The 24,105-nt window shown below is 36.4% G+C and overlaps 1 protein-coding gene across 2 annotated transcripts in view; it reads right to left on the bottom strand.

The window, feature by feature from the left end:
- Nucleotides 1-20,261, bottom strand: part of dock5 (dedicator of cytokinesis 5) — a 60,639-nt gene extending 40,378 nt beyond the window's left edge. The window contains exons 1-17 of one of the 2 annotated variants that reach the window (XM_079637658.1): nt 20,000-20,261; nt 12,894-12,977; nt 11,360-11,400; nt 11,185-11,240; nt 9,372-9,468; nt 9,055-9,203; nt 8,690-8,825; nt 7,645-7,802; nt 6,933-7,014; nt 6,306-6,435; nt 4,296-4,368; nt 3,959-4,101; nt 2,464-2,589; nt 2,160-2,284; nt 1,282-1,380; nt 570-642; nt 142-245 (exon numbers count right to left, since the gene is read on the bottom strand). In XM_079637658.1, coding sequence (XP_079493784.1) covers nt 142-245; nt 570-642; nt 1,282-1,380; nt 2,160-2,284; nt 2,464-2,589; nt 3,959-4,101; nt 4,296-4,368; nt 6,306-6,435; nt 6,933-7,014; nt 7,645-7,802; nt 8,690-8,825; nt 9,055-9,203; nt 9,372-9,468; nt 11,185-11,240; nt 11,360-11,400; nt 12,894-12,977; nt 20,000-20,042 — 1,719 coding nt within the window. In that variant the 5' untranslated portion in view covers nt 20,043-20,261. The remainder of the gene's footprint in view (nt 1-141; nt 246-569; nt 643-1,281; nt 1,381-2,159; nt 2,285-2,463; nt 2,590-3,958; nt 4,102-4,295; nt 4,369-6,305; nt 6,436-6,932; nt 7,015-7,644; nt 7,803-8,689; nt 8,826-9,054; nt 9,204-9,371; nt 9,469-11,184; nt 11,241-11,359; nt 11,401-12,893; nt 12,978-19,999) is intronic. The other variant, XM_079637659.1, reaches the window with a different exon arrangement.
- Between the last annotated feature and the right edge of the window lie 3,844 nt (nt 20,262-24,105).

The raw sequence follows: 24,105 nt of genomic DNA, 5'->3' as shown, positions 1-24,105 counted from the left end.
CTGAATGATCATGTGACACTGAAGACAGGAGTAATGATGCTGAAAATTCAGCTTTTCATCACAGGAATAAATAAAAATTTTAAATATATTCAAATAGAAAACAGTTATTTTGAACCCAGAACATTCCTTTAAGGTACCCACCTTGTAGACAATGAGATCGTGTTTCCCATCTGGGAGTGTCGTGCCATCCGACTTCATCAGCCGGACAAAGGCCATGCCGAAAGGCTTCTCAGACTTATCTCTGGCTACAGAAATGTAAGGAGACAAATTTTCAACATTAAAACAAACTTAAATATAGAGTAGTGCGGAGGTTCTCAACCTGGGGTCAGCAAAAATGCTAATGTGTTTAAGTGAGATCTCTATAAACTCCATTCTTTATAAATGTTTATCGAGCACAATATTTAGCCCAATGTTGGACTTCCATATAAAATGTGAAATGCAGGCAACAAACATGACCTGGACAAAAAGGTTGTGAACCTCTGCATAAATGCATTAATGAAAAAGAAAAAAAGCTTTAGCTTCTACATACAGTTCTTGCAACCTCAATGTCATGCACAATAAGGACTCACAATCTTGGGAAGATCTGTGTCTAAAGGTCAGCTTTAGGTGACATCGACACACATCCTCAATAGGAATGGCCACCTGACGGACAGAAGGGAGCGAGTGAATGAAAACCCTGGTGCAGCTCTTAAGTCCCTTTCATATGACCCATGTGAAGAGCTTCAACACACCTCTTAACACAAGCGTCAGGAGTTCAATTGACCTTGACATGAAAAGCATTGCTGGCAGTGTCACAGAAGGGCAATTTTCTTGCTAGGCAGCATGAAAGTGGCAAGTGTGTGCAGTGAAAATAGGAAATGGAAGAGAGAACACATTTGAGCTTAAAATAAGAAAAAATCCTGGAGATCCCTTTAAAACATTACAGAAAGAATGAAAAGGATGCGCGTCAATGTTCATGCAAAAACGCATTGGCCTGGTTGAGTTAGCAAAGAGGTTTTAATGAAAGTGATATTAAAGAAATTAATAAAACATGCAACTTCATTTGCACAAAGAATCAGTCGCTCTTCCATCTTGTTATAATATTTGCATGCGTTGAAAAAAAGTTGAAACAGGTTACAACGCTTGAATACGCTGCATGCTAAATAAAGCGAGGTTGTGCTGTACTGTATATTAATGCTTTGCATTGGAGAATGCTTGCGCGAGTCATATGAAAGGGCCTTTAGCTTCAAAACTTCATAAACCTGAACCCAGATGCTTTTGTTTTCGACCTGGTGTTTGTACCTTAACCGTCTCATTCCAGCAGGGCTGCTTGACTTGATAGTAGATGACAGACTTATATTCAGTGATCCCTTCATAACCAGCTCCAGGAAACATGGCTTTCTGAAGAGAGATTGAGAAGGTAAAAAAAACAAAAGATTTACTAGAAAAAAAAAATAGTTTTTCTTTTCTCATACAGTAAGTGGTTTGCAGTAGAAAAAGTTCAATGTTAACAAGACCAGAAGTTGGCAGCGCACAGCTTGAGTTGAAGGAAACTGTGTTGCATAATGTGCAGTATATAAAATGACAACAAGACTGAAAGACGAGCTTAAATCTCTCAAAAGGGGGGGGATCTTTTTAGGATATGTTTCAGAATGATTTTTTTTTTTCCGTGTTCATGGGTGTAAACAGGACACGCATTTCAGTGCATTACAGATCGAAATAGCATTTGGCAAGAACAGAACTGTAAAAAGCTTTCTGTACTGTGTGTTTGGACATTTAAAGACAGCAGCCGTTTCATAAAGGAGAAAGATCTGTGAGCTGTTTTTATGCCAGCAACAGTTCTGCTGTCAAAACACAGAGATAAAGGGGGTGGATGAGCTATGCATGCTAAATAGAGAAAGTCAAAACTGTTAGTCAATATAAACAAGAAGAACGAAGGACAATGGAACCAAAGAAAGTTTTTTTTTTATATATATACATGAATATCATTCATATTAAAATGATAATGTTATTTCCTAAAAAGTTGTGCCATGGTAATCCTGTTTTTTTTAGACAAGGTTTATAACAAGTGCTCTTTACCAGGCAATGCTGTGGGAATATCCTGATTGAGCCTAGATATTAATTAATTTTACCAAATTCTACCAAATTAATTTTATGTTTTTTGTTTTTGTTTTTTTTACCTCCATGGGATTTCCTTCTTCATCCAACACGCTCATAATAACTTCTACATTTTTGGGGGTCTTCTTCTTGCCACGATCAAATTCTCCTTGTAGCAGTGTAACATATATATCATTCCTTACATAACCTGTAGAGACATAATGGTTGCACTAACTGAACTGTACATAAAGGTTGACTAGTAATGGTCACTAGAGGATCTGGGTGAAGAGACAACTGCAAATGGATTTACTAGAGTGGGTAAGAAAGGCTTTAATAGCACTGTTATTAAGACGAAGATGTTACAATCTGAAAGATGTGCAGACCAACCTGGCAGGATAATTTCAGGAAAGCCCATTTTCCTGACTATAGCTGTTGTGCGGTCCACAAAATGAGGGTAATCTTTTTTAACCTGAAACACGTCTCCAGGGAGCAGCTTTAGGGTCACAAACAAACCTGAAAGCAAAGTCGGACAGGTCTCGTCAGTCAACAAACTCCAGCCCTGGGGACGCAGAATCTCTCAACACAGACTAAATCATCTCAGAATCAATTACCAGACAGATAGCAGACATAACGAAAGACAGAAAGACAAGACAAACAGACCAAACGAAAGACAGAGAGACCAAACAGACAGAACAAACGAAAGACAGAGAGACCAAACAGACAGAACAAACTAAAGACAGAGAGACCAAACAGACAGAACAAACTAAAGACAGAGAGACCAAACAGACAGAACAAACGAAAGACAGAGAGACCAAACAGACAGAACAAACTAAAGACAGAGAGACCAAACAGACAGAACAAACTAAAGACAGAGAGACCAAACAGACAGAACAAACGAAAGACAGAGAGACTAGACAAACAGACCAAACAAAAGACAGAGACCAAACAGACAGAACAAACAAAAGACAGAGAGACAAGACAAACAGACCAAGCGAAAGACAGAGAGACCAAATAGACAGAACAAGCGAAAGACAGAGAGACCAAACGAAAGACAGAGTACAAACAGACAGAACAAACAAAAGACAGAGAGACCAAACAGACAGAACAAACGAAAGACAGAGACCAAACACAGAACAAACGAAAGACAGAGAGACCAAACAGACAGAACAAACGAAAGACAGAGAGACCAAACACAGAACAAACGAAAGACAGAGAGACCAAACAGACAGAACAAACGAAAGACAGAGAGACCAAACAGACAGAACAAACGAAAGACAGAGAGACCAAACAGACAGAACAAACTAAAGACAGAGAGACCAAACAGACAGAACAAACTAAAGACAGAGAGACCAAACAGACAGAACAAACGAAAGACAGAGAGACTAGACAAACAGACCAAACAAAAGACAGAGACCAAACAGACAGAACAAACGAAAGACAGAGAGACAAGACAAACAGACCAAGCGAAAGACAGAGAGACCAAATAGACAGAACAAGCGAAAGACAGAGAGACCAAACGAAAGACAGAGTACAAACAGACAGAACAAACAAAAGACAGAGAGACAAGAAAAACAGACCAAACGAAAGACAGAGAGACCAAATAGACAGACCAAGCGAAAGACAGAGACTAGACAGACAGAACAAACGAAAGACAGAGAGACAAGACAAACAGACCAAGCGAAAGACAGACAGATTTTTTATTTTTTTTTATCAACTGTAAAATTTGTCTCTACCAAAGTTTTCCAGTTTTCATTCTCTCAAACTTTCCAAATACTCGACTTTCATACAACAATCGAGAAACTTCCACAAGGTCACATTTGTTGGCAGAGACATAAACACAAGACCAAAGATTATTGTTTGGGGCCTTTTGGTCTGGATTTACCCTGTCCTTTGTGGTTGACCTCTCGTGTTGCGATGACCTTGTTGAAGACGGCAGCCAGTGGCTCGTTCTCGCCAATGACACGAGACGGGATGAGAGGAGACATGATTAGCTGCCTCTGACGGATGTACGTTTCCATGGCAATCCTAGGAAAAGAGTCCAAGAGGAGAAGGACAAAAAAATTGAAAGAAATAGCAAAATATAGCCTAGGGGTAACAGTGTATGATGGACTTTGCCCAAGATAAACAACAATGCATGAAGAAGTGCACAAAAAAAACATGAAAAGAGAAACAAATCATGCAAATGAAGGATATTTTAATCTCAAAAAGGACACACTCACTGTTGAAAAGGGATGAAATACTGCTTATCATCATCATCAATTTTCCCATGGGCAATATCTGTGATATCCATGACTGTAAACACAAAGAACAGGAGGCTAGAGCTGATCCGAACCGCAGATACATTACATTTAATTATTACATTACATTCTGTATTGTTCACATTCCCTTAGAGAGAGAAATAACTTGCATTTTCTAAGTATTAGTTTGGAGATGTATTCGGAGGTCAAATATGTGGCGCAAACTATTCATTTCAATTCTTTGAATATGTTTCAATGTGTATTTGTGACTAAAGATTTCTATAGACTAATTTTGAGTCAATAGAAACCTCAATTTGCAAGCTTGAATACCAAATGAACAGACACTAAATCATTTTCAAAATCAGATTATTAAATCTAAGAAAAACATCATTATTCTGTGATCATGCTGCCTACTAACAGCTTTTCCTGAAACTCATGTCTTTTAGCTCTCTAATAGTGTACCATCAACCATGAAAAAATGGACAGACATGTTCACAACAAAATAACCCATGTATTGTCTGTGCTCAGGATGAATATTATAAGCCAGTGATGCAATATGTCTTTGAGCTTACGATAAAAATTGCTTCAATTTTCTTCTTGAAAAATACAATGCAGGCATTCAACCTGATATGTCTGTCTCCAGTGAGTCAGCAGTAAAAAAAAAAAGGTCAAAACACTTGACACAACGTCCTTTTGAAACTAAAAGAAACTATTTGCCACAAATGTGGGTCACCTGTATGTTTGATACAGCATCTATTCACAATGTAATCATTTCATATGACATTATTGAGTTAGACCAAGGAAATATAATAATAGTATCATTGGGTCTTTCAGCTATACCTGCACAACTGGAAACTTTAAACTAAAATATGATAAACAGGAGAAAGAAAGGCAAGGGAACACTATACGCTGCGAGATATGAAACGTCATGCGCGCTTGACTGAGGGAAAGTAATTTTTCTCAAAAACAAATCGGCAATTCGGATAAACAATGTCTTTTGCTCTGTTATTTGACAGTAAAAGGCAGAGCAAAAAAAGTAAAAGTGTTATCATCAAAATACTAGAGAAACACAAATTGTTGTGATTCTCTTGATGCAATTAAACCCTTGTTCGCACACATCTGTCAAGTTAAGATCTATTACCACACAAAAGGAAGTCCCTCAAGATCACGAAAACAGACAAAAAGTGCACTGGCAGTAATGCACTCATAATTGAAGCCCAGCAGCCAAGATGGATGAAGAGCTCCAAAGCAGAAATGTGTCGTTTGTATTGTAGTTTTTAAAGCACTTGTAGTCAGCAGAACAAAATGTGTTATTTGAGCTGTAAAGCTGTTAGTGTCGTCCTGTTGAGGTGGAAGGAAATCTGCCTGAAAACGGTCAATATTTTTGCAATTCTGTTTCCAGGATGCAAGTGGCACAGAAATGACTTCACCTTTATGGATATTTACATTTACATTTACGCATTTGGCAGATGCTTTTATCCAAATACACATTTTACATTCTTATCAGTTCTTGCTTTCCCTGGGAATTGAACCCTTGACTTTGGCGTTGCAAGTGTCTACTGTTTGAGCTACAGGAAAGCTAGTAGTATTTAACTATTGGAGAGCTCTGTGCATTCATTTTAATGGCTACACTAAACTACCTTAGTTAACAAACTAACAATGAAACATAATTGTCAACCATTTATTAATCTCAGTACTTAAAAATCGATTAATATTATTTAATGGACCTGAGCGGACATCAACTAACAAACGAACTCTTGTGTTTTTATGAACTAACATTAACAAAGATTCATAAATACTGTAACAAATGCATTGCTCATAGTTAGTTGCATTATCTAATGTTACCTAATTGGACCTTATTGTAAAGTGTACCATTTTAACTATTTAAAAGGACAAATACTCATGGTTCTAAACAAATTCCAAATATGAAGAATAAAAATCTAGGGAAATCTCTGGATCTTCTACATCTATAAATAATCAAGAATCTAGAACCTGCGACTCCAAACGGCCTCCTCAGCCCTCCTGTGTGTTTCTTTCCGTCCTTCAGCTCCATGCATCCCACACGGATGATCTGACACACCAGGAAGAGGCGCTGTCTGATGAGGTCACTGCTGCTCAGGTCCTGAACACAGAAGAACAACAGCAGGTAATGCTTGCAACTATTCAAAACAATCCCATGCTTTTTTTTTTTTTTCCTTTTTAGATTTGCTGTTCAAACGTTTGGGGTCAGAACGCTTGTTTGTGAAAGTAAAGACTTGAATTACAAAAATATATTTTTTTTTTAAAAAACTTGTGTTTTCTTGAACTTTCAATTCATTAATGAATCCTGAAAAAATTAATAACAGTTTCTACAGAAATATATAGCAGCACATTTGTTTTCAACATTGATAAGAAGAAATGTTTATTGAGCAGCAAATGATCATATTAGAATGATTTCTGAAGGATCATGTGACAGGATCATACTCCAGACTGGAGTAATGATGCTGAAAATGCAGCTTTGCAACACAGGAATAAAGTACATTGAAAAAGACAAACAGTTGTTTAAAATTGACTTCTTTCAATAACAAAAATCATACTGACCCCAAACTTTTGACCGGAAGTCAAAAAGCCTGTTCCTACCGTAAAGAGTGCAGGAAGGTTGTTGAGTTTTTCGATCTCTTTCGGCATGCCTGTGCTGTCCCACCGCACCAGGAAGTTTTCACTGATAGGAAAACACAAAGACTATTTCCACAAAGCTCAAACAACATTTAACCAAACTAGGTCTGTGAAGAAAAGGTTGCCTTTGTATGACAAGGTCCACTTATAATGCTAAATGTTAATATTCACGACTATTTTCCACCCTCATCAAAAATCCAATGCTTTCGAAAAGGGACACTTTTCAAGTTTGACTTTAATAAACAGTTTTAATAGACTCGGGATGTTTCAAGTTCAACACAATATACCCTTTTAATTCAAAATGTCAAGGAAAATTTGATGATTCATGACGCAAGCTCTTAAATATAAAGGCTATAACTGAAAGCAAAAAAACACATTGACTAGGTGTTTTATGTATCTTTTGAAAAGAACAGATTAGTTTTCAGTCTCTTAGACATTCTCTCTCTAACATAAAGCAACTCATCTCATGAAATAAAATAACATGTTATTCATTGTCCAGTTTGTGCCATAATATTTTCACCACTGAAACCGACACACGCACACTAATACTGGTGTACTTCAGCTTTTAAAGAACTAAAACAACTGTCTATTTCAAACAGAAGTCCATCAATACACAGCGGACGTTCAATACTTTTGCCCTTCTGCTTTTCAAAAACAAAACAAAAGGCAGACTCACCTAATAAATTCAGACTTGTCAGGATCATATAATGACATGAAGAGTTCTGCATCTTCTCCGATGTTGCATACAAAGTTTTTGAGACACATTAGGATGCTGTACGTGTGTACGCCGCTGAAGAGGGCCTGACGCCGTTTCTCCAGGCTCTGAAGCCGCATCTACCCAATCAGAAAAGAGAAAAATCAGGACTGGACACAGAAGTAGTGGACAGTTTGACTGAAGTTATGTCATGGGTTTGATTAACAATGCCAGGGAATGCATTAGCTGATCAAATGTATCCCTGCATGCAATGGAAAAAAGCATCTGTCAAATGCAAAAAACTGTACAATTTAAATGTAACCTTCAAAAGTAATAATGTTTCGACATTTTATATGCAAATAATGATTTGAAAAAGATTTTAGCACCAATTTCACAACAAACCAAACATAAAAAATAGGGTATTTTTAAAAAGCAAGGTTTTATCACCACACCAACATGTTTAACTGAATGAATGTTGAATAGGGGGGATTATTTATTATAAAGAAATGTACAAAGAAAGCGCTCATGCAAAGTCCAAAAATACCTTTTTAACACGCTTTTCAGTTGCAGGTCAATTTTAATGACAGACATAATTATTTCTCACCAGCCAGCCATGGAAATAACCTTTTGCATTATTTTTTATATATTTATCTACAGTGCTTCAAAGGGGATTAATAAAAAAGTCCCTGTGCAATAAAAGGTTAATAGATATTTAGCCTATTTATTTTATCAAAACATAACAGCAGAATAACCAACCAATGTGTCAGTTTTTCTTTAGCAGTCCATTTGTATCGTTCCTAATTTGATTCTGTCAGCTATTCCTGTGAATTTACTTTGCAACTCAAACCATGCATTATACAATAAACAGCTAATTATTTTAATTACTCATCAAATCCAATTTGGCAATAGGCATGTGCTAATAATGGACCCAGGGTTCAACAAGCAACTAGAAAGAAAATATTTTCCTAGTACCAGCGTATATATTATACCAATTTGATCATGAACAGAGCGAAAACTAGTGTTTTACCTTCTCCTCCTGTATCCTCTCATCAATACTGAGGGATGCGGTCTCATGAGCCCTGAACAGACTGACCGTGCTGGTGCGTTCGGGATCTAATGTGTTTCCGGCTTCATCACGCACCACTAAATCAAGACCCAGAATCCTGTGCAACAGCCACAGTCATAGTTTAACACACAAGAGTGCTGACACATACTTAAAGTATTACCATCATTATTATAAACAGTTGTATTAAAGCATTCCATCAACTTAAATAGGCTAAATTCAATATTTCTGCTTGAGGATATCAGCAAATCACATACAGACATTCAAGCCTCTCAAATGAAAACTTATCAAAAGATCTGTTCGGTGAGGTTCGGGAAGCTATATCGCACCTGTTCCCATAGTCGATCTTCGCGGTGACTTTCTTCCTCAGCTCCACAAGTTCGTCGTTGGGAAGCGTGCCGGACACAATCTGCGAGCGGTACTCGATCAGACTGTAGGCCATCTGCTGGACGTTCCGGAACAGCGTGGTCTTGTTGTTCTGGTATGTAGACGGACAATTGATTAAAAACCATATCACAGCTTACAAAACACTAGGGATGGGATTCGTCTTTGTTGAACAAACACATTGTGGGAAGCTCTGTGTTGAGCTGAAACGGACTGAGTTCAACTCAAACTACCCACAAATGACACATGTGGGTTCACGTACCACGTAAAGCTTGTGCCATATTTGTGTCCATTCCCGTAGTGTGGCGCCAAGTTCCTGGACCAAGGGCAAATCTGTAGGTACGACAGTCTCTTGTTTCCTGTACATCAACAGAAGGTTAGAAGAAAAACATGATTCAGTCAAGTTCTCAGATAATCAAATAAAAATGCCTTTTGCAGTTATTTAAACCTGGGAGACGCAAGCGCTGATTTTTCTTTTTCTTTTAAAATGTCTATAAGAAGCCATCGTTATAAGTATAATTTGGAAAACATTCGCAAAATTGCAACGCTGGGCACTTTGGTTGCAGAATGTCACCAGTTTAGATACACTAAGTGATCATTTTGAATTTAAAACACAATTCAGCATATTGAATAATATATATTTCATCCAGTAAGCATACAGTCATGACAAGTTAAGAAATGTCACTATTGGACTATTTAAATAATGTAATAAATATTAAAAAATCAAAGCATATTTTAAATATATGTTCTTTATTGAAATACTCCTTCATATATAAAACATATATAATACATATATATATATATATATATATATATATATATATATATATATATAGGCTCCATTGCATGAGAACCAATTCACTTTAATGGCAATGAAAAGTTTATTAGCAAGTTATTGAAATGCATTATTTTCAAAAATGTCACTGATAATGGTACAATTAAGAATATAAAAATGCTAATTTAAAAGATAAAAGTCAGGCAAAAAAAATTCAGTTGAAACACTTGCTTAGAAGATTGTTAAATTTGGTCCAAAACAGTCAGCGATTGTTTCAGCAATAGAGTTACCATGCTGTGTGACTCTGGCATGCTGGGAGATTCAGACTATATTTTCTTGCCAAATGTGTTGCTATGAAACATTTCAGAGCATTTTAACCCATATGTATTAATCATGCATTATTTTAAAGGCAGGGTAGGCGATTTGTTCCAGAAACATTTTTTGTTATGCTGGTTGCAAGTCTCTTCACATCCTGATAACAATCACCAAGTTAAGTGGTCTAAATGTATTTTTATATGTATATAATCTGTGGAAGGCATAGGATCATAAAATGTTTGTCCAATCATTGCATTCGGTCCGAATTCAATGATACGATATCCTGCCTGTCAATGCATGCATTTCCATATCTCCGCACACCTGTTGGTTCTATGCAGAGTTAGACAGACGTCAGTCACCGAGCGCCGCAAACAAAACAGCAGCCGCCTTATACAGTTCCCCCTGAACCAAAACAACCAGCTTATGCTGCATACATGCCATAACTACTGGGATTTGGAAGAGATGGAAACCAGTGACGTTATACTCGGAGCGGTTCGTGACTTGAATTTATGCGTTTCAGTGGCAACACTATCAACGTCGAAATGAATCTGCAGCAGTCAGGTGGTACAGGTCAGAGCTCTTTAAGTTATGTTCATTATTATTGTAATGTTATGTGCTTTGAGACATGAGGAAGTTTATCGTTTATCGTCTCATGATGCTTTTTTTTTTGCTCCTTGCTGTGCGTGTTCATGTGTTTTGAAGGAGGCATGGCTTTGCAGATGCTCTGAAGGAAGGGTTGGATCTCATGCTTTCAAAAATAACTTGCTATTTCCAGCCCCTCTGAAAATTGCCTACCCTACCTTTAACTGCTTTGAGCAAGTGTTACAATCGTGCAACAGTGGGTGTCAGAGTAAATGAGAAAACTACAAGCCACGGTTGATGACTGGAACTGCAGATTTTTCTGACAGCACATGGTTAAAAAAATGATAGACAATTTTTCATTAATGAATTATAGAGCATAATTAACATATGATCTGCCTCTTACCCCGTTCCCTCAACTTTCGCTTCTTTCAGATGAATATAGTTGGCAGGGAAAATGCCCTTTGAAATAAGACAAAGAAGCATTTGTGAGAACCCACGCAATTCATTTCGCCTGCTGCAGAATGTCAGGTAATGATTAGATTGTCATTTTATCAGTAGGATGATAATTATCCCAACACCTTTTGTGATTTCTGTCGTAGTGTGTATCCTCGGTACCACCCTGTGAGAAGGAAGGAAAAAGAACAGATCTTTTTAGACAGAATGATGATGCCACATGCCAGATGCTATGTTCTATATTATTTATATAACAGAATAAGGCAGATGTTCTTTGCGGATTGAACAATATCACTAGCGAAAATATTGAAACTAGGGCAGTTGTAAATAACAAAAATCAGATTTTCTATTTTAAAATAAATCATATTTACAAGAAGAGAGACATTAATGCAAGCACTACAATGTCATAATTACCAGTGGGAAACTCTGCATTGTCTTTAAAACACAGCTTTCTGAGTTAGGGGTGTAGATTAAATAATAATGGTGGAAGCTGATTAATGATAATATAAAGTTTTCATTGTGAATGTTGACTGTACAATTTAGTTGGAGTGCATTTTGTGTGCTGTTGAAGAAGAATATCTACAAACCTTGTCAGAAAATACTTATTCAGCGAGTTTACAAGGAGACAGACTTACACACAATGTCCAATCATTCTGTGTTGCAGTACAAGAATGCTAAAATGCACAGATAAAGCATAGGCCTAAATTGTGTGCATAATGCACAGTCCTTTCCTATTCATTGTGTTGTATTGGTGATAAAAAGTTTCCTGTCCTTTTCAGCAAGTGAAAAAAACTGGAATAGGCCAATCTGTTCCATTTTAATCAGACAAAAATCACTTGAATTTACATCACAACTTTAACTTCCAAACTTAAAGGTTTAAGTCCTTCACATGTGGAATAGTATTTTGAAATCAGATGGTTGTTTATTTTTTTTAAGCTGCATGTGGCCAGCAAAGTTAAAAAACCTTGTCCACAAAAATATAAACCAGCCCAACTGTTTTCAACATAATAATAAGAAATGTTTCTTGAGCAGCAAATCATCATATTATAATGATTTCTAAAGGATCATGTGACACTGAAGACTGGAGTGATGATGCTGATAATTCAGCTTTGACCATAGAAATAAATTACATTTTAAAATATATTCAAATAGAAACCTTTAGAAAGTTATTTTAAATTGTAATAATATTGCAGTATTATACCCTGAAGTCATTGCAAACCTGTATGACTTTCTTTCTTCTGAAGAACACAAAAGAAGATTTTTTTATTATTATTATTATTTTAAATGTCTTATAGGTTACAAAGGAAAAATTAAACTTATTAAGAACTTATATTTTTGTGTGAACTATCCCTTTGACACCAGCTTAACGGTCAGAGAGAGTAGAAAATGGTCATGGAAAAAAAAACGCTTAACATTATAAGTGGACTTTGGTTAAATAAACTGCAACAAAGTGTAAAATATGATCCCTTTAAATCCTCTAAGCAAATGTGGTGCTTAATTTGTGTGTTCAGGTCATGTGTGAAGTCCATTCATTCAAACATCTCTCAAAGCTACAACAGAACTGGGATACCCCAGATTATGTGTTCAGTGCAAGTGTGAACACGCTATCAGAACGTGTGTGTGGACATGTCAAAACGTGTCCAAGAACTCAACACTCACCTTCAAACGTCTCAAGTATGTGCACCGTGTCCCCAACCTGAAGACTCAGCTCTGGCTCTCCTTTGGCATCATAGTTATAGATAGCTGAAATTTACACAAGAGTGTGTCACAAACTGCAGAGAGCAAAGAGAAAACAAAAACCAAAAAGGCTGCTGTTTGTCCTGTGAAAGAGGGGGGAAAATGACAGCGCACCAACTGTTGCACAAGTTCTTAAGTGGAAAGTTCTCAAGTTCTGCAAGGAAACAGCCACTTGACATGTCTGACGCCTATCGGAATGACTCAGATCTTTAAACAATGTCAAATGCAACCCAAACTCCCTGTGAGATTACAAAAAAAAAAGAATTTTCAGAATATAATGCAAGTTTATTTTGCCTTGGTTTTAAACATGCCATCATGGCGTTGCTTTGCGGTTGATAGGGTGTTCTGGGTGGTTATACTGGTTATAAGAGCCCACATCATCTGTCGATTTACTAAACAGTGCAAATGAGCGCAATTCCAAAAAAAGTGCCAATGGGAATGAAAAGCTCTGCTCGTGATCTACTGACAACGTGCATATTCAAGAACACAGGCCAAAAGAGGGCTCACTGGCGCAAGCTGTTGGTAAATCTGACCCAAGTCTTTATAATATAATAAAGATAACTTTAAAGGCACAGTATGTAAGTTTTGCCACAAGAGGTCGCTTATTCAAAACAATAACAAAGGCATAGCCTGATGACGCCGTGAATGAGCGTGGAATCATGGGAGTTGGCATCTAAACCTCCACAGCCGATGGAAATATCCGACAGGAAATCATAAACAGGGGGTCATATCGTTTATATGACGTCACTGGCAAGGTGCCGCAATGATACAGACCGTTGCACTGGTTAAAATAGCTGATTTCTCTGAAATTAAACATTGTTGGAAACATCTGGGATAATTTAAGTACACAACACAACAAAATACATACCATTGTTTTGATGGTTTTTGGACATTTTAATCCATAAATCTTAAAGGGTAACTGTTGCCAAACTTTTACCTAGGCACTTTTTCTTTATCTACCCGAGTTAAACTTTCGTGTAAAAGCAGAACTAGAATGGAAACGCTACTTTTAAGATTGACCGTCAATCAGTTTTAGGTCAAAATGCCTTTTGAATGGGAGTGCATGGGGCACTTCTATGACAGCATCAAAATTGCTCTTTTTAAAACACAAAGAAGGCTCGACACAACATAAAACTGTGCTTGAAGTATCACCACGGGCTCTACACATGAACTCCAGCATTGACTACATTGTACACAAAGTTTACTAAAAAGAAAGGTTTTGAACAACTCACTGTAGCTGTTGTTCTTCTCGGCCGCCGCCATTTTGTCAGTCAATAATAGTCGATCTGTATCACTGAATCATTTCATTATTATATGAGGATCCTTTTTCAAATACAAGGTCAATATTTTCACGAACGACAAAACAACAAATTATCCGTGAATTTATATAGAACTAAGCTTCTTAAACACTAACTGATAAAGTGAGTCGTACAAAACCTCTCTTTTTAGTAAACTTTGTGTACACAAACAATGTAGTCAATGCTCAAGTTCATGTGTAGAGCCCCTGGTGATAGCACAGTTTTATGTTGTGTCGAGCCGCCTTAGTGTTTTAAAAACAGTGATTTTGATGCTGTCATAGAAGTGACCCATGCACTCCCATTCAAAAGGCATTTTGACCTAAAACGAAAATATGGTCAATCTTAAAAGTGGCGTTGCCATTCTAATTATGCCATAAACACGAAAGTTTAACTCGGGTACATAAACAAAAAGAGCCTAGGTTCAATTTTGGCAACAGTTACCCTTTAAATATTGAGCTTTTAACTATACTATATAATAAAAAAATTACAAATTTTTATTCCTTAAATTGTTAAATTGTTTTATAAATGACATACTGTATGTTGTTAATTGATTAACTCACTTAACGCATGTAATTAATGATTTGATGGTGATTTATTTTATGATGCTGATTGTTATGTTAGATCCTTTCTTGGCACACTTAAAATAAACCTCAACCTCGAAGATACAGTTTGGGTCCTTCAGAGACAGCAATATTAAAAGTGATGCTTGTCTTAGCGAAATAAGTAAATTTCATCATGCTGTATGGGATACATCAGACGACAAGGGAGTTTGTGATATACTTGTATGCAATATTGACTCGCACAAACAACATCTGAAATGTTGGGCACTGTACAAGTGCCGATTTGTGGAATGTGAACACACTAAGAGGTGCAGAGTGCTTTCCTCATACTAGTAGTAACATTTTTGGGCTGTTGAACTGCAGATGAACCTGAGAGTGCATGTCTGCACTACAAGGCCTGAGTTTTCCCTCCCTCTTAAATGCTGAAGGACACTAGTGGGAGTGCAAGATTTCCTTGTGCCATGCATCTGCCTCCACACTGCTTTCCATCTGTTACACACACAAAGCATGCGCATACAAAGATGAAATCTAGGAAAGTTTAGCACACAAACACAATTCTGTTCGCATCACTGAATCGTTAATTCCCTGTTTATCACTGTAAAGCTGTACTGTAGCGCAATATAAATAAAGGTAACTTGACTAACATCCTCATTCACATATTAAATTACATTAAAGAAACAGTGTCATGACAAAGCAATCAATGAAACATGATTGGCTGATACTAAGGGTGGGCGATAAACCTTGTCAACCGATTTAACTAAACTGTCCAGTGTCATATCTCAATTGTGTTATATCTCAAACATTCCCTGCGAAGAAGAAAATGATCAGTCGCTAAGCCTCACCCCCTTAAGTTCCTGTCTCTAAAGCTGTCAAGCCCTCCTACTAGCACTTGCTCTAAAGCTGACGTCAAACATGACTAGTAGCTACATACTTGAGAAGACATCTTCGACAGAAGTGGGCACTAATTGAAAATTAGCTTGAAATAAATAGATTTAACATTATGTTAATGTTTGAACAATGCAGATGATATACTGGTATGTGATGTATTCTCTGAAGTGCGGTCAAGGATTTGTGTATTTATTTTAACTTTATTTGTTTTTTGTATTGCTACTATGTAAATAAGAAAATAAGAAAAGTTCAATAAAAATACAGTTTAAAAAACATGCATAGAAGCAATGGAACAGAGTTACCACCAAAAAATATGAAATAACATATATATAAACACACATACGTGTGTGTGTGTGTGTGTGTGTGTGTGTGTGTGTGTGTGTGTGTGTGTGTGTGTGTGTGTGTGTGTGTGTGTGTGTGTGTGTGTGTGTGTGTGTGTGTGTGTGTGTGTGTATATATATATATATATGTGTGTGTGTGTGTGTGTGTATATATATATATGTGTGTGTGTGTGTGTGTGTGTGTGTGTGTGTATATATATATATATATATATATATATATATATATATATATATATGTGTGTGTGTGTGTGTGTGTGTGTGTGTGTGTGTGTGTGTACACACACACACATATATATATATATTATACACACACATATATTTATAATTCTCTTAAAAATCATAAGAATTATAAATTCAGTCCTGTGTGACCAAATCTGTGACATATTTAGAATAAAACCAGTTGTATCAATATATTTCATAGTAAATTAATACTTTTATTCAGCAAGGACGCAATAAATTGTGCACAAACAATGCACAAAAGTGACAGTAAAGACATTTTAAAATGTTTTTAAAAAAAATGAAACAAATGATAGGCTTTCTATTCATCAAAGAATCCAGAAAAATATATGCATCAGTTTTCATAAAAAATATTAAGCAACAACAACAACAATGAAGACTGGAGTAATGATGCTGAAAATTCAGCTTTGCCATTACAAAAATAAATTACTCTTTTTTTTATTTATATTTATTATAATAGAAAAGTTATTTTGAATTGTAATAATATTTCACAGTATTTTGTTTACAGCCTTGGTGAGCATTACTTTTGAACAGCAGGGTGTGTATAAACGTTTTGCTTAAATCTCCCACTCATAATGCATTAAACAATAAAAAGAGATCAAGTACAGCAACAAAAATAATGTTATTGTTCAATGCCACACTATCTCCAGCGCGATGACACTCAGCCCCGGGGGAAATAGCTCGGGCCTTGTTCAGGCATGCACACTGTTCAGTTCAAATAAAGACTCGCAGATAAACCAAAAGGCTTGAGGCTACGTTTCCTAACATGCTTCCACTAGCGCACTGCAGATCTTTTTCACGGCGTGAAGCATGAAGCAACTTCTTTCGGTTTAATCTACAGCTGAGTTTGTATAGAACAGGTTCATTACAATCTGACATTCTTTGCACATTGAAGAAAAGAAAATGTGCTAGCATATCTCATAACTCGTAAAATCAGCACATAAATTTCTGTCTGGCCCAGATTAATCATTTATAATACAGGTGCATGAAACTTCCTGTCCACACCCAAGCAAATCTAGACCTCAAAGAGGAGTGTCAAACACAAAGGAGAATTTCGCCACCCCAGGCTACATTTAGAAGGACAAAAATAATCCATAATATTAAGACTTTTTATCACTTAAAAAAAAGCTGTCGCAGTCTAGGCATCACAGACAATGCTTCAGTTCACACACTGGGCACCATTTGTGCGTGTGATTTGTTGTCTGAGCCAAATGGGCCATAGAGGTGTCACAGTGTTGGCCTGGTGCATGCTGGGATGTGGGCTGTGCTAACAGGCTCCATTCTGGCCGTCTCTGTGTAGGCTCGTCTGTGACATCACCGGCAAGCAAGTCACACACTAGCACACTGCCACTTGTCATTTTGCCATAAGCATTTTTATGCGCTTTGCTCAAGTACCACGATGAACCGAGCTTTTTCAAAGAGCAAATATGTGATAGCACTTTACAAGGGCAGTGAGACTAATGCCTTGTGGTTATAGTGACAAGCAAAAAAAGTGCTGGAGTCATGGTGCAAAAACAGCTTGAATGAGTGCGATTAGAGTTCAGAGCAACAAAAACATTAGTTGCACTTTATTTCGATGGTCCATTTTAGACATACTAACTATAAGTAACTTGTAACCTGACTCTCATTAAAGTATTAGTATTCTGTTTGGTTAGGGTTCTGGTAAGTAGAATACATAGATAAGTAGTTGAAAAGTTACTTATAGTTAGTAGTACTGTTTGAGGAGTTTAAAAATAAAGTGTTATCAGATATCAAGCAGACTGTCTACTAATACTCTAATGACTGCTAGTTGACAAGCAGTTGCAAAGTTAGTTATTAAGCCTAAATGTCTAAAGTGGACCATCGAAATAAAGTGTTATCAAAATATACTTATATACTAAATACATTTTTATAGCATTGATTAACCTTTGTAAATGTTAGAGAAAATAAATGTTCACCATAATATTAGTTCACAGTGCATTAACTAATGTTAACAGAATGAACTTTTGATTTAAGAAATGCATTCATATTCGTATGTTGAGATTAACATTAAGACTAACACATGCTGTAGAATGATTGTTAGTTCATGTTAACTTATGTAGTTAACAAATGTTAACAAATAAAACCTTATTGTAAAGTGTTTCCACAAAAAGCTAAAAATGCAAAAAGCACCTTTAATTCAAATTCCTCAAGTGTACGTCAAGTCCTCGGGCTGGAAAAACGGCGGAGTATGAAGCAGACTGCGTGATGTCTGACCAACAGATTACATATCCCTTAAGAACATTCCACCACAACAATCGATCCTGTGTGTGTTAAACTGGCCAGCTGACCACTCTTGGCATAAACACCAAGTACAGTATCGCACCAGAGCTACAGAATAAATACATGTACATCAACCAGGGTCAGAAATGAACCAGCGCTCAGGGGAAAAGGTCAACACAAGTAGGCTACTCCAAATATTCAAATGTGCTCTGAATCTGTTATCTAACATGTACCGTATGACAAAATGAAGAGTTGAATATGGGTGTAGTGCCTCTGAAGAACATTTTTTAAAATCTTACCATCCCTAAATTTTTTTACGTACACTCTAAAAAATGCCATTTTTAAATTCAATTTTTTAACCCAACGGTTGGGTTTGTCCATATTTTACCCACATTTGGGTTAATTCACTCCAGTATGTCCAGACATTGCACATTCCGATTCAAACCGGTAGCTATCGGATTTGCTTTTAATTACTGTTTCAGGGGCAAGTGTTATTGAATGTGTAGATAATATAAAGTGTTGTGGGTTTTTTGGTGGAAAACATGAAGAAAACAGACACTGCACAACTGCATGAAGCGAGCAGAGGATTTACTGTGTTATGATATCTTGTGATTTTGAAGTTGGTTTCATTTCACAGGTAACAGCTTTAACTGTCCTCATAATTTAAGTCATTTTAAAATTAAGCATGTGACATAAATTTGATGATTGGAAAAATAAATGCAAATCTCATTAAGATTCATCTGGGGGGGGGGATCAATTCCAGGGAGCAAATGTTGCCCTTGAACAAAAAAAAAAAGTGCAAATTGCAAGTGCACAAGGGTACTTTCAACTAAAAATTAAACTTCACAAGTGTAGTTTACATTTTAAAAAATGTTTTAGATGGAGTACAGCCTGTTAACTGACCACAAATGTATGCAAATGTCCTTTATTGTTGTTTGTGTGTCGGTTGATATGGGCACTTGCGAAACAATCCAGCAACTATAAGTCACTGAGCAGTGAGGTATAAAAGAGTTCCTTCTGTTTGGCTTTATGGGTGTTAACCTGAGCTCATGTGCACAGATTAATGTGACTGGATGGGTTTATGACTGTGATCACTGTAACTTTGGCTGCACTGTTGCTGTATTTATTGTAATTGTATCGTCCTGTCAAGCCTCCAGGAACAACATTCACTATAGCCTATATTATATTATATATATAATAAACATGTTGTTTTTGGCCATAAAGTGCAATGAGATAGCCATCCAATCTTCTGAAACAAAATGTCAACACATCTAAACCATTTTGCGATATTAAAGCATCTGAGTAGTTTGTGTATAATAACTTGACAACTTTTCATACAGGTATCTTAAGCGCGTGTGTGTGTTCAGGTAAAGGTGCGGCTGAACGCTCCTCAAACTCCAACGCAAGTTTCCAGAGTGAAACATTGATTAAAAACTAACAAAAGCGCTTTGAAAGTCACTCACCCACTCCGTATTTCTCTCTTTTAGTGGGAATCCAGAGCGTCATGGCAGGAAAACTTGAGAGAAGTGAAATGAATCATATGAACAATAATAATGTTGTGGAGTTGCAGGACTGTAGCGGTCCGAACATCACAGTTCCGGTGTTACGCAAAGAACCGCTCGCTGCGTGCGTGTGTGTGTGGTTGGTGTGTGTGCGTGTGTGTGTGTGTGTGTGTGTGTGTGTGTGTGTGTGTGTGTGTGTGTGTGTGTGTGTGTGTGTGTGTGTGTGTGTGTGTGTGTGTGTGTGTGTGTGGTTGGTGTGTGTGTGTGTGACGCGCCCTCGGGCTCGCGCGCACTCAGCCTCTCACACATACAGAGAGAGAATTTAATTGAAATCTAAAATTGTATGCATTCATTAATATTCATTTTTATACACAAAAACTGCAAAATACTAAAAGTTGTCAGGAGGACATAACGTCAATGTGTAAAGGTTAGGGTTATGTAGCCTACTTAGTTGTGATGGTAAGGTTATGGGCTATTGCATTATATTATTTCACTGAATGTCAGATAGATAGATAGATAGATAGATAGATAGATAGATAGATAGATAGATAGATAGATAGATAGATAGATAGATAGATAGATAGATAGATAGATAGATAGATAGATAGATAGATAGATAGATAGATAGATAGATAGATAGATAGATAGATAGATAGATAGATAGATAGATAGATAGATAGATAGATAGATAGATAGATACAGTGGTATGCATAAGTTTAGACACCCATGCTAAAGTTGCCTAAAAAGAGGAATAAAAAATCATCTTTTGGAAATTTATCTTAATGCCTTAATTTAAAAAATGAGGAAAACTCCAACCTTTAAGGACATCAATTTTCTTTGTGAATGAATAATGTATCGTAAAAAAATAAATGTTCTTCCTTAAAATACAGGGTGCATAAGTTTGGACACCCCTATGTTAAATTCCCATAGAGTCAGGCAGATTTTTATTTTTAAAGGCCAGTTACTTCATGGATCCAGGATACTATGCATCCTGATAAAGTTCCCTTGGCCTTTGGAATTAAAATAGCCCCACATCATCACATACCGTTCACCATACCTAGAGATTGACATGGTTTAATTTCAGTTAGCCTAACAGCTGGTTTGATTTGCATTGAGAGATGATCTTATGGAAAGTACTCCATGCCAATCTCTAGGTATGGTGAACGGTATGTGATGATGTGCGGCTATTTTAATTCCAAAGGCCAAGGGAACTTTATCAGGACGCAGAGTATCCTGGATCCATGAAATAACTGGCCTTTAAAAATAAAAATCTGCCTGCCTCTATGGGAATTTAACATAGGGGTGTCCAAACTTATGCACCCTGTATTTTAAGGAAGAACATTTATTTTTTTACGATACATTATTCATTCACAAAGAAAATTGGTGTCCTTAAAGGTTGGAGTTTTCCTCATTTTTTAAATTAAGGCATTAAGATAAATTTCCAAAAGATGATTTTTTTATTCCTCTTTTTAGGCAACTTTAGCATGGGTGTCTAAACTTATGCATACCACTGTAGATATAGATAGATAGATAGATAGATAGATAGATAGATAGATAGATAGATAGATAGATAGATAGATAGATAGATAGATAGATAGATAGATAGATAGATAGATAGATAGATAGATAGATAGATAGATAGATAGATAGATAGATAGATAGATAGATAGATAGATAGATAGTAGGCTACTCTGTGTTTATTGTCTGAGACATGTCATTTTTTCTTTCTCTTGGCTGTGCAATGAGTGAATGAATGAAACAATGAACAATAAAACTGTCATTGACTTTGAGTAAACAGTCATTCTTGTCATTTTGAGGAAGTCCGTGGGATGCACACCCACATTTCGCCCTCACTATATATATTTTAACAGGGTGGGGGGGAAATGCAGTCTTTTTTATTATCTTTTTGGATTTAGTACGTGGCTTTAATAACTTTTGGAATAATTTCAAGGACGGTGAACTGAGCCAGAATGAGATGAGATGGGAAGGAATGTTTGGAATCTTCTATTGTTACAGCAACTGCTACATCTGTGTGTGTGTGTGTGTGTGTGTGTGTGTGTGTGTGTGTGTGTGTGTGTGTGTGTGTGTGTGTGTGTGTGTGTGTGTGTGTGTGTGTGTGTGTGTGTGTGTGTGTGTGTGTGTGTGTGTGTGTGTGTGTGTGTGTGTGTGTGTGTGTGTGTGTGTGTGTGTGTGTGTGTGCGTGTGACGTTCCCATCCCCCTGGTTTCGGCAGGACCCCAGCTGTTTAAGTGTGGATTTAACTAACTACCCCTCTCATATGATTGCCACTTCTGTGTCTCCAGTTTATTTGAACAAAACTAATTCCATGATCCTTCTGCAAACAGAGGCCTTCAGTTGCCAACTGTGTTGAGATTCACATTCTGTCATTCTGCTCTGCCTTATTGTTCTGCCTTCATTTTTATACAAATTCGGGGTTTGAATGATTCAGCAAACTCTGAGTAAATCACATTTGGTCACTATAGGCTATGATTCCTTTAAATTTTAATATTAATGTTTATGTTCTTAACATTTGGCTCTTCAGTCTTGGGTTGAATCTTACAAACTCCACCAACCAGTCAAAAAAAAAAGTTGAACAGATACACAAGCAATTTTTTTTAATGATCCAGTCATCTTAGAGTTTCAAACAGGATAAAAATGCTTTGCGTATTTGGTTTAACTTCAGTGCTATTTATAAGTGAAAATACTTGTGAATTTCAGAAGTAGACAGGAGAACTGAAATGCGGAATGAATTAGGCCCAATGACAGAATATCAAATTAGTCATATTCCAAAGGCTCTAAGCTTGATTTTTCATATAGAGACAGAGTGCCATCTAGTGTTTACTATGATTCACTACATTCATCTCAGTGTTTTATTCAAATCCAGCATTCTGATTCTGATGTAAAAAAAAACACTGTGCAATAGAATATTAAGAACAAGAATGCCATAGATCTAAAAATGTAAAAATTTCATTTAATTTAATTGTTATTTGGTAGTATTTTATTTTAATTTATTTAATTTGTTTAATTTATTTAATTTATGTATTTATGTTTATTTGTTTATTTATTGGAATTTATCATTCTTAGATGTTCTACTTGACTTTAATTTAATTTAATTCTAGGTTAGTATCCTCTAAAAAATGCTGGGTTGTTTCAACCCAATTTTGGGTAAAATATGGACAAACCCAGCCGTTGGGTTAAATTTTTACATTACATTTTTAACCCAACATTTGGGTTTGTCCATATTTTACCCAAAATTGGGTTGAAACAACCCAGCATTTTTTAGAGTGTAGTATATAAGGTAGTAGTATATATACATATAAGGTCGTGATCTGTCAACATTATAGAAAGTCACCTTAAATATCACATTTGATTTGTTTTAGCCGATTGTGCATAACTCACAGTTGCACAATGATTTGAATGGTGGTTACTTTGTACTGGTTTGCTTTTGTTATCTCCTCAGTCATTAACTGACTCATCAGTGAGGAATGTGCACTTTAGCCAGTGCACAAAACCTTCAAACTCACCCATAGAGTCAAAGCCAAAGTCTCCTGAGTGTTTAACAGCTGACACACACAGTTAGCAGAGCAAGATGTTGAGTCAGTATTTAACTGTAAACTGCAAAGAGAGAAAAAAACTGTATGACTGGACAGTAGGCTACAGTTTTATATAGAGAAGTAGGGGGGGTATTTAGTGATGCACAAAATGTACTTCTGCATTACATTTTTTAATGTGTACACAAAGCGACTGAGGAGTTAAAAATGTCTCCTGTATGTCTCTGCACTGTAAATATATATGTATATAATCAATACGCTCTGACAACCAATGTTTTCACACTCCTTTTCAACTTTTTTATGTTTAACAAGATTCAGCCCATTTTAAAAGTCAGTTAAACGTAATTTCAGTTGAAATTACTTAAACATCCAAGTTGACTGTACTACTTAAGAATTTAAGGCAGCCACTTTTTGTACAGTGCATGACAAGTAATATGACAATCCTGACCATATGAAAGCAGTGCTCCCAGTGTCCAGAAGAGGGAGTAATTGTCCTTCAGACAGAGATCCACATCTG

The sequence above is a fragment of the Phoxinus phoxinus genome (genome assembly GCF_949152265.1).
Source record: "Phoxinus phoxinus genome assembly, chromosome: 15".
In the NCBI taxonomy this organism is placed as follows: domain Eukaryota; kingdom Metazoa; phylum Chordata; class Actinopteri; order Cypriniformes; family Leuciscidae; genus Phoxinus; species Phoxinus phoxinus.
The sequence above is the reverse complement of the archived record's forward strand: the minus strand, read 5'-3'. Positions and strand labels throughout refer to the sequence as shown.